The 11,663-nt window shown below is 34.3% G+C and overlaps 1 protein-coding gene across 1 annotated transcript; it reads left to right on the top strand.

Moving 5' to 3' along the window:
• Positions 1 to 2,065: 2,065 nt before the first annotated feature.
• Positions 2,066 to 4,831, top strand: LOC133816649 (probable aquaporin NIP7-1). The gene is made up of 5 exons (XM_062249024.1): positions 2,066 to 2,425; positions 3,065 to 3,289; positions 3,388 to 3,582; positions 3,675 to 3,736; positions 4,441 to 4,831. Exons 1-5 carry the CDS (start codon positions 2,237 to 2,239, stop codon positions 4,637 to 4,639), a joined length of 870 nt encoding a protein of 289 aa, XP_062105008.1. The 5' UTR covers positions 2,066 to 2,236; the 3' UTR covers positions 4,640 to 4,831.
• Positions 4,832 to 11,663: the final 6,832 nt, after the last annotated feature.

Genomic DNA, 11,663 nt, shown 5'->3' with positions numbered 1-11,663 from the left:
AAGAAAATATATATGATAAAAAATGTGGCATTTCCATATTTTAGTTAGCAGCTAATTGTGTTTTCTATACTTTAATTTTTTTCTTTAATAAATTTTTCCATACAAATTAAGAAAATTATAATTTTCATATTTTTACACATTGATAGTATAAAAGTCATATTTTTTTTAAATTCCCAATAATTTATTGCTACTTATTAGCCAAAATTACTCCATTTTTTCTTGGTTTTCTCACGAGCTTAATAGTACACGATTCTCAGTCCATTTATCAATTATTACAATTTACAAGTGTAATAGCCGAGTTATTCCATAATACTTGGACACTTGCTGATGTTACTTTATATTTTTTGGTACATTCATTGGTTATTTTGAGCTATAGTTAGTAACCCCCTGAGCTAGTTATCAGAGATTCCAAAGTGCACTTGGGTGACATTGGTACTAATAGAGCTACCTATAGCTATCAACTTAATTAGTTTTCCATAAAAGTGAGCAATGATAAAGTTATTTATGTTATGACGAAGTCTTCAATATATCTTATGCATTTTCCAATCATATTCAAACTCTCCTTCAATTATTCTTGTATGGGTAAACACTGAATGAGAAAGGATTAAGGAAGGAGATGGAAGTCCCCCTCTTTATATAGCTGATATGTCGAATATAGACACTATGGTCTATTTAATAAAAAAAAATTACAAAGTACTCGTAGAAATGTCCTTTTAGCAAAATATTCTCTTAAAAGGAGTTCTTAAATCAGTAAGTATTCTACTTATGTAAAGAAAAGAAATTGGTTTGCGTTGATGACGGGCACATTAAGTTTGCCTAGTTTTATGCTAATTACAGTACATAAAGCCCATAAAAGTGAATATTGTCCTCAAGTTTCTGGAAGCAATTGAGTTTTTAAGTTTCAAGTTTCTATAAGCTTTTGAACAGGTAGTAGTCTATTTTGTAATGTATACCACCATTATTTTAAAAAATTGATTTATACCAATAAACCACGCCATGATTTCATTTTATGGGAACCAGTTACCATAACATGTGACTTACTAGTAAACAATAAATAAAATAAGCATAGTGTGATAATATTTAATTCTAGATATGTAATCCATCACTTAAATAATTAAGTAGCTATATTTGAAAAGAGTTAATACATTCTTAGACCCTGTATTTTGACTCATTCCCTGTTTAGACTCTGTGTTTTGACAAATTATTTTTTGGACAATGTGTTTTGTAAAATAGTTCAAATAGGCCTCTAAACCTGATTTTGATGAACAAAAAATTGAATATAACAACACAGCTCTTAGGCAGAATGACTGTATTTTTGTTCTGAGTTGTTAGTTTGATGAATTATTTGTGATTTTAGTTCAAAAAACTTTGATCAAAATTGGGGTTATGGATCTATTTGAACTATTTTAGAAAACACAGGGTCCAAAAAGTAATTTGTCAACACAAGATCCAAACGGGTAATAAACTAAAACACAGGGTCTAAAAAAATATAAACTTGTTTGAAATAAAAGCCTAAATTTTGTTGACCCTAGGCCTACTTAAAAAGTTATCAGATAATATCAATCACTTCAATTAAAAGTAGAACATTAAACCTAAAAAAAAATAGAGCATAAACTTTACTCCATTAATTGTAGTGCTATGTGTGCAAAAATAAAATCCATGCTTCTTAAAAAAAAAAGTAGAAATAAGGATTGATGCAAGTCAATCAGCTATCTAACAAGTTTTAGAGTGGTTAAGATGTAGCTCACTTTAAACCCACAAAAATTATAAATAAAAACAAAAACAAAAACAAAAACAAAAAATGATAAAACATAAAAATTAACTACCCACCTCATAAAAGGCTGAGGGGGAAGATTGTTTGGAATAGAAATGGTTTACCTTTTTTAGTATTTTAAATTCAAAACAGGTGAAAAGCACAAATAGTCTATTCCATATTTTGAGAGACACAAGAATTGTGCTGATGTGCCTTATGGTTTTGAAACTCTACATAGTAACAAACTATTTTTACCATATTTAAACCTATTCATCCTTTGCTTTGTTTTGTACCAATTAACAAAACTCAAACACAAACAAGCACACAAGTAAAACTAATGGAACTTTTCTATTACTGCGCATTCTTTGCACCTCTTTAGGCTCAACTTTTTTTTATTAAAGATTTGAGTTTTCAGGCCCTTTATAGCTTATATAAACCCCAAAACTTAGTGATCTTTTATAGTCACTGCAGGAAAATTTGATCATGAAAGGCTTATTTGAGGAGCAAGAGCAACCATCTCCTGATCTGTCGAATTATGCATCGACAAGTGGTGAATCTAAAGATGATCAAGAAATGGGAACTAATCATGACATATCAAAGAGTGTTGGTGTCTTGAAAAGCTCTACCTTTAGCTGCCTATCAAGAGGAATGGATGCAAATTTCGCACGTGCGGTAAGAAAGAACTAATATAATTATGACCCTTTTTTAGCCTTAAAAGAAGCTTAATAATATGACCCTTGTTTCGTTTAGTATTGCGGTTATTAGTTTTGTGTAGATTTATTTAACTAAGTTTCTGTCGTGTTTCTATGTATTATCGGGTTTGACTGTTATTGTATTAGTGTTGGAGTTTTAATTTTGTGGGATTATCGCTTCTGTTGCCTCTTGAAGTTGCTATTCTACTAGTAGGCAGCTGGTTTTGTGGAGTTCTGTAGGATTTTCGGAGGGATTGCAGTTTGTACCTTCCCAAGAGTGCTACATCGGATGTATGTTTCTTTGTTAGTATCAATGAATTCGGCCCCTGCATTTGAAAGGGGCTAATTCCAGGAAAAAATAGTCATTTGCCTCAAAATTTTGTTTAAGAAGCTACCTGTCTAATATGCTATGCCCACTTCAAGCAATCAGTACTGAGTATAATCCATTTGTTTTGGCTATGGATTATATAGATGATCAACTCTCTTAGTTGAATGACATTACATTTTGCTACTTTCTCATACAAACAAACAATGTAGACACACCCTTTTATGTATATGCTATGAAATCATGTACTTTTGGAAAATCACATAAAATAAAATATCTATGTATATATTGCAGGTTGTGGCAGAAATGGTGGGGACTTTTATTTTGGTATTCTGTGTATGTGCAATCATAGCAAGCACTCAGAAGATGAGAGGTGATGTGGGTCTGTTGGAGTATGCAAGCACAGCAGGTTTAACAGTAATAGTTTTGATCTTCTCAATAGGCTCCATTTCTGGTGCTCATGTCAATCCTTCTGTTACTATAGCCTTCGCAATCTTTGGCCATTTCCCTTGGCCCAAGGTATACTTAAATTGAAGACTACATATAATATTCTCTTTCTAAATCCTTGTCGTTTATGGCACCAAAATAATGTCGTTTTCTTATTATCTCTGCTAAAGGTCCCACTTTACATATTTGCACAAACCGTTGGTTCGATACTGGCAACATACATAGGGAAGCTTGTTTACAACATCAAAGCAGATCTCATGATCACAAGACCCCTACAAGGCTGCGTTGCAGCCTTTTGGGTTGAGCTTATAGCAACTTTCATCATTATGTTCTTGGTAGCCTCATTAACTTATCAAGCTCAATCTGTAAGTACACTATTTCTGTAAACATTTCTTTGGTTAATTTATATGCATATATGATATGATTTGCATTTTGATAAAGGTGTTTGCTTTTTCAGATGGGCTATTTGTCCGGTTTTGTAGTTGGTATTGCTATTGGACTAGCCGTGCTAATTACAGGGTGAGTTCAGAATCTAATTATTTAAGAGATTTTTTTTCAAAAATGCTGGTTGTATTTTTATGACTTTTTTTAGGACTTTTCAAAGATTATTTTAAAAATACAGTATTTTATGATAAAAATATGGTCTCCAAAAAATATACCTCACATATGCGCAATATTTACAAAACATTAACTACACATATGCTACAAATATGGTAAAAATTCAACAAGAACAGTAGAATAAAAAAAAATTTGTTACAAACAGTAAATTTCATATATTTTATATGTGAAAAAGTTATATTTTATATACGTATATCATTAATATCAATTACAGTATTTGTAGGAAACTACACATAAAATGTAACTTTTGGCATATGTAACGCTTGTCGACACCAACTCCAAAGCATGTATAAACAAGAAAATTTTTATACGGGACATCACTTAACATTTATGTGTTTCAGCATAGGAAAAAATTATAATTCAAATTTTTATGGACATTATAGTCACATAGAATATCTCACAAATTTTTTAAAAAAAATTGAATAATTTATAATATCAAAATTAAAATTTAAACAGTAAATTACACGAATGAAAAAAAAATCGCATACCGAAATATATAGATGTCATTTTGATATGGGCAAAAGTGATGCCCACCATAAAACCGTCCATATATATAATTTAGTTATTGTAGTTAATATTATTATGTCGTGACATGTATTTTGTAGACCTGTTTCTGGTGGGTCGATGAATCCAGCAAGGTCAATGGGAGCTGCAATTGTTTCATGGAATTTTAGAGACATTTGGATATATATTAGTGCCCCAACAGTAGGAGCTGTGGGGGGTGCTCTCTTATTTCAAATTCTGAGGGTTCAGAGTGGGCCTTGTACCACACCTGCCTCCACTCACTCAGTCCTTACCCTTTAGACCAAATAAATTTAATTTATTAATTAATTAATTTTATGGAGAAATTTGTCTAGTGTGCTTATTGGATGATACCCTAACTACTTGTTCAATTTAATGAAGAACGATGTGTTGAGACAAAAACTTCATGTGCTTGAGATTATTAGACACAAGTACTCACCTCACTGGTTGGGTTAACCACAATTAATATATATAATATTTGTTCGACATATTTTTAGTAAATCGTAATTATCTATTATGTTAATTTATAATTTATAATTGTGATATATATATGTGGTATAACATGATAATTTGGACTCCAATTGTCATCAACGTGACAATAATAGTATAAGTTCAATATGCAAATATATGTATAAACTTCTTTACTCTTGTTTGTATTCATCACTATATTTATCAACTTCTTTACTCTTGTTTGTGTATATGTTTTAAACCTTACTACACATTATATAGAGCATTATAGTACTCTCCCCATACGTGGTATTATATTTTTTATTTGATTATATGCTAATGGAGAAATAATTTAGTGCAACTAGACTTCAAAAGTAGACAGAATTGCACCATTAACTTTGCTCCAGAAAAATTAACTATTTTTTTAATAAATGTTGAAAAAGAAAGAGTAATTAATGAAAATAGATTATTTTATAAAATGATCTTAATCATTTTTATTTAGGAATATTTGGGGTAAAATTTTCTAATTTTTTTGAATTGAAGCACCTATAACTCCAATAAAAAAAATAACAACAATACGCCGGACTGATACTTTTTTTTTGCGGTCCACTTTTGGACATTAAGTGTCAGTCTAGAATAACAAAATTCATGTGTCGTTGATTTATTAGTCCATGTGGTCGATGACATGGCATTCACTTAATGATGTGTATCATTTCAAATTTATAACAAAAAAAATGGTTAAACATTTAAAATCTATTTTAAACATAAATTTTAAATCTATTTGTTTCTTCTTCTCCCCCAACTTGAAACAACAAAAATCTAAATCTAATTTTCCCCAAACCTTTTGTTTCTTCTTCTCCCCAAACCTAAACCATTCGCCACTACAACCAAGTCAGTAGTCTCCCATGACCATCATGTTCCCCCATTGTGCGAGAAAATCCCCAGAAAAAATAAACGGCGGTGGCTGCTTGGGCTCCACGAATGGCGATGGCAGCTTGGCTCCGCGAATGGTGACGACAACTTGGGCTCCACGAACGGCGACGACAACTTGGGACGCTAATGGTACCGATACATTTGAGGTCGGGAACTCAGTACTGAAGCGCCGCTCAACTTGGCCAACTCGCGGGACGCAAATCTTGACCGGTCTGTCGACTAGAGTGCAAAGCGGTGGGAAAAGATTTGCCCAACAACATCGTCCTCGTGTGTCGCCCCCAACTACCACCTACAAACTCCAATGAGTTGATGATGGTTACTTTCATGAAGCACCAACAACTTTTTTGGGTATATTCTTAGTATTATGTCTGTGTGTATATATATGTATGTGTGTTAGAATTTCTATGTGTTGATGGTTTTACAAGTTGTTGAGATTTAATATTTATGAGTCGTTGTTGGATCTGACTTTGTAAAAGCTAATTTTGATTTGAGTATCAAACGTCATGTGTTCCTAAGGGAGATGAGTTTTACAAGTTTGAGTTTTTTTATTGGACAGCAATTTTTTTAATTGAACTGAGCCGGAAAATGGGACTAAGTGTTAGGGGTGATGAAGTTTTTTTTTTTTTAAATATTATATTTTTGAATTTTAATATTGTTAGTTAAATTAGATTGGATTTTTTTTATTTCTATTATTAATTTTTGGGGCAAAAAATTAGAAGAAAAAAATACATGTCATCAACCATGTGGACTAATAAATCAACGACACATGGACATCATTATTCCAGACGGGAACTTAATATCCAAAAGTGGACAACTACAAAGAAAATGTAACAACTAGGGGTATTGCCGTCAAAAATTTTAATTAGGATTATAGGTGCATCAACTCGAAAAGATTTGGGATTTTGCTGCAAATATTCATTTTTTAAATATAATATAGCTTATATCTAGAATATAGATATGGTCGTGAATTTTCAATAAAGTGTCTGGAATTCTCTATAGAGTATCGAGAATTTTCAAATAGGGCGTCGAGAGTATATAAAATCTATTTTGTGACAAAAATTTTAAAAAAAAAAACATACCAAAATAAGGTTATTGTAACGCACTGGTTAGCCAAGACCGTTACACGGTGTATTTTAAATAGTGCTTAACTCTCTAAACGAGTCATTAGGCCATAAACGTGCATCTAAGTGTGATTACTTGTCCAAGGTTAAAAATGTCGGTTAAAAAGGAATAGATGTTTCATTAAAAACATTAAAATGTACATGGGATCCCATAATAAACATCTACAAGTTGTTTACAGTTCCAAAATGGTCATTACAATTCAAAAGTTACAATCTGCCGACCTAAGCGGCAAAAATAGGGTTAAACCCTAGTTCCTCTAAGAAGCATTGGTCGTGGTGATCAAGCGACCGCATATGTACACGTCGCCTCCTAAGCTCTCCAACTCTTGGTTGGTCGAGCTTTCATTTCCTTTTACCTGCACCACATAGGACCCGTGAGCCAAGGCCCAGCAAGAAAACTTAATATAAGTGGATGAACAATATATACAAATTCATATGTATATCTAGCATTCCCAGCAGTAATAACTTACTCAGGCATGTATACAAGTACAAATAAATGATTATAGAATCATTCGTGGGCCCACAACCGAAATCAGATGACCATAGAGTCAACCTGGGGCCTTTTTGCTAAAGATAAAATAATATTATGAGCATAAATCCATAAATCAGATTCAAATCAACATAGCATGCTCATACAACAATCCAGGAACACTTTTTATTTAGAGCATTGAATTGAATATATAGAGATGAAACATACCTGACATTGAGTCTCTAATGTTCATCCTTGAATCTCTCACGATCTACACAAAACAATATTAGAAAAACAATACAAGAGAGATCTTATGGAGAGCAACCCTTACCAAACCATATGCCACTGTATGTTTCCCAACAACATATATGTTCAATATATATGTCTCATATGCCTTCTTACCCTAAGGGGTATATTGGGCCTATTGGGCTTATATTATCAGATATGGTGGACTATGATTTAATGGGCCAACCTATAGTCTTTAGGGTGCTACCATGTGCCTCAATTGTAATTAGATTAATATTAACCATCCCATTATGGTCTTTAACTATTCATAGGCACTCTAGAAAATGATTGTGATAATGGAATTATGTTTGTAATTATATTAGTTCATATAAAATTCTAACATTCTCCCACTTGGACAATATAATCAAACCACCATAATATTGTCCATCACAAAAGACAGTCTAATAAATCATATATAATATCATATCGATAGGATACATATATTATTTATGATTCGGTCTTGAAGACATTCAAAAACAATAACAATCATTAAACCAAACATGCATGTGGTACATTAATTTGAGATTATGCGCATTCATCTCCTTTTGTACCTGTCACTTCGGTGAACAATAGTATATACTTATATAAACATATATACGTAACAGCAACAATAAGAAGTGACTTCAATTATCATTATGCATGTTCATAACAAAACACAAGCTATAAGCAATCCATACAAAATACTAGCATGTTTGATACATAATAACAAAACTCCCACTGAGCTCATCAAGCTAGGCTCCTAACAATCCCATTCGAGCAACATGCTCCAGAAATACACATATGGGTAAGCCTTTCGTTAGTGGGTCTGCCAACATGCTAGTGGTAGGCGTGTACTCAATAGAAATGAGGGACTCATCGACTTTCTCTTTAACAAAATAGTACTTTATATCAATATGCTTTGAGCGAGAAGTACTCCTAGTGTTCTTAGAGAAAGCTACTGCTGTGGAGTTGTCACAATACAATTTCAGCGGCCTCGAAATAGAGTCTACAACATTCAAAGCTAAAATGAAATTTCGCAGCCATATTGCTTGACAAGTAGCCTCATAACACGCCATATATTCTGCCTCCATCGTAGAAGAAGCTGTGAGTGTCTGCTTGACACTTTTCCATGAAATAGCTCCTCCAGCCATCATATAAATGTAGCCTGAAGTGGACTTTTTATCATCCACACATCCTGCATAATCGGCGTCACTGAACCCAACTATATCAAGAGTGTCAGCTCGCTGATAAGTCAACATATGATCCTTTGTACCCTGAAGATACCTCATGACTTTCTTAGCCGCTTTCCAATGGCTAAGACCAGGATCACTCAAGTATCTACCCAACACGCCGACAACAAAAGCAATATCAGGGCGTGTGCATACTTGAGCATACATCAAGCTACCAACCAATGACGCATAAGGAATGACTTTCATTTCATCTCTCTCTTTATCATTTTGTGGACATTGGGCCTTTGAGAACTTATCACCCTTCACTATCGGTGCCTTCCCAGGAGAACATGCATGCATATTGAATCTTTTCAAGATCCGATTAATGTAAGTCTTCTGAGACAAACGAAGAATACCATTAGCCCTATCTCGAAGAATCTGAATCCCAAGCACATAGGAAGCCTCACCAAGATCCTTCATATCAAAATGGCTAAACAAAAGTTGTTTTGTCTCAGACAATAGATCAGAATTATTAGATGCAAGCAGGATGTCGTCGACATACAATACTAGAAAAATGAAACTGCTCCCATTGACCTTCATGTATATACATTGATCTACAACATTCTCCTTGAAGCCATTTGCAGTGACAATCATATCGAACTTGAGATACCACTGCCTTGGTGCTTGTTTAAGCCCATAGATAGACTTTTTGAGCTTGCAAACCATGTGTTCTTTGCCAGACTTCTCAAAACCAATAGGTTGAGTCATGTAAACATCTTCAAATAAATCTCCATTCAAGAAGGCAGTCCTCACATCCATTTGATTGAGTTCTAGATCAAAATGAGCAACTATAGCCATAATGATTCGCAACGAATCTTTGGTGGAAACAGGTGAAAAAGTTTCTTTGAAATCAATACCTTCTCTCTGGCTATAGCCCTTAGCCACAAGCCTAGCCTTATACCTTTCCATTTGCCCATTGGAGTCACGTTTGGTCTTATACACCCATTTGCATCCAATGGGTCTGCAACCTTTGGGTAATTCAACCAACTCCCAAACTTCATTTTGTGACATAGAATTCAACTCATCTTTCATTGCATCCATCCACAACACAGATTGAGGACTATTCATAGCTTCTTGATAGGTTACTGGCTCAAAAGTGTCTCCGACATCAAACTCATGTTCCTGTAAATAGACAAGGTAGTCATTAGGAATAGCAGACCTGCGGGTTCTCTGTGATCTTCTCATCATAGCTTCATCATCCCCAATATCAAGATTTTCACCTTGTTCTTGATTTTGAGGTTCATCATGAGTTTCTGCTGGAATCTGTTCAATCACAGGGTCATCAATAGGAGCGGAAGAGGAAGCAACAGGTACAGGGACATAAACACGTTCTTCCCTGAATACAATTTCTCTTGACCCTTGACTTGAACCAAATTCTTCTTCAAAATAGACAGCTCTATCTGATTCTATCACTCTGGTGGTGTGAGAAGGACAATAGAACCTAGAACCCCTCGATCCAATAGTGTAACCTACAAAGTAGCCACTAATAGTTTTCGGATCAAGTTTCTTAGATTGTGGGTTATAGGGCCTTACTTCAGCTTTACAACCCCAAACATGAAAATGACGCAAACTTGGTTTCTTACCCGACCACAACTCATATGGTGTCTTTGGGACAGACTTACTAGGTACTTGATTCAAGATATAAGCAGCAGTTCTTAATGCCTCACCCCATAAAAATTCTGGCAAGCTAGAATGAATCAACATACAGCGCACCATGTCAAGAAGTGTGTGATTTCTCCTTTCAGCGATTCCATTCTGTTGGGGCGTCCCTGGCATTGTATATCTTGCATCAATACCACATTCCTGCAAGTATTTGGCAAAAGGCTCGGGGTTCCTCCCAGTTTCATCATAACGTCCATAATACTCTCCACCTCTATTAGAGTTGACAGTTTTAATCTTCTTTCCCTTTTGAAGCTCAACATTCGTCTTGAAAATCTTAAAAGCATCCAAAGATTCAGATTTTTCATGAATGAGCTCAACATGACCATATCGGGAAAAATCATCAATGAAGGTGATAAAGTATCAATAACCACCCTTAGCAGGTGGAACAAAAGGCCCACAAATATCAGTATGAATAGTCTCCAATACATCTGTGCACCTGTCTGACTTGCTCTTTCTAACCTTGGCAGTCAACTTTCCTTTTATACAATCAACACAGGCAGTGAAATCAGAGAAATCAAGATCCTGAAGTACACCATCCTTCACCAATCTCTCCATACTATCTCTAGAAATATGGCCTAAACGTTTATGCCAAAGCATAGAAGATTTCAAATCTGATCTTGCACGTTTTGACCCAACAATAGCATTAAGAGAAGAAGAACAAGAAGAAGTAGAAGTAACAGGAAAAACATCATGTAAATCAAGCTTATATAAGTTTCCACATAAAATTCCATTTCCAACTAACATAGAGTCACGATACAAAGTCAGTTTTCCAGTTCCAAAATGAAGACTATAACCTAGTCTATCCAAAATAGATACAGCAATCAAATTCTTCCTAATAGAGGGTAAATAAGCAACATCATGCAACTCCAAAAATTGCCCAGTATTTAGCTGCAGTCTAACAATCCCAAAAAATTCAACTCTTACTTTAGTATCGTCTCCCATGTATACATGCTCCTCCAACCTACTCGGTCTTCTTCGGTTTGTCATTGCCTGCAAGGAATTAGTAACATGAATTGTAGCTCCAGTATCTAACCACCAAGTGTTTGAGGGTACATCAATAATATTGGACTCTAAACAAACCATCACAAGACAATTACCTTTCTTCTCTAAGTGAGCTTTGAGCTTTCAACAATCAGCTTTCTTATGCCCAAAGCATTGACAAAAGTTGCACTTCCCTTTGA

The sequence above is a fragment of the Humulus lupulus genome, chromosome 2, assembly GCF_963169125.1.
Source record: "Humulus lupulus chromosome 2, drHumLupu1.1, whole genome shotgun sequence".
NCBI lineage: Eukaryota > Viridiplantae > Streptophyta > Magnoliopsida > Rosales > Cannabaceae > Humulus > Humulus lupulus.
This window is presented reverse-complemented; position numbering and strand designations above follow the sequence as displayed.

What these genes read in the sequence shown, in the direction of transcription:
- LOC133816649 (XM_062249024.1), top strand. Translation starts at nt 2,237, where the DNA reads ATGAAAGGCTTATTTGAGGAGCAAGAGCAACCATCTCCTGATCTGTCG. An exon ending in ATGCAAATTTCGCACGTGCG is followed by an intron (nt 2,426 to 3,064) that starts GTAAGAAAGAAC and finishes TATATATTGCAG; the next exon opens with GTTGTGGCAGAAATGGTGGG. An exon ending in GCCATTTCCCTTGGCCCAAG is followed by an intron (nt 3,290 to 3,387) that starts GTATACTTAAAT and finishes TCTCTGCTAAAG; the next exon opens with GTCCCACTTTACATATTTGC.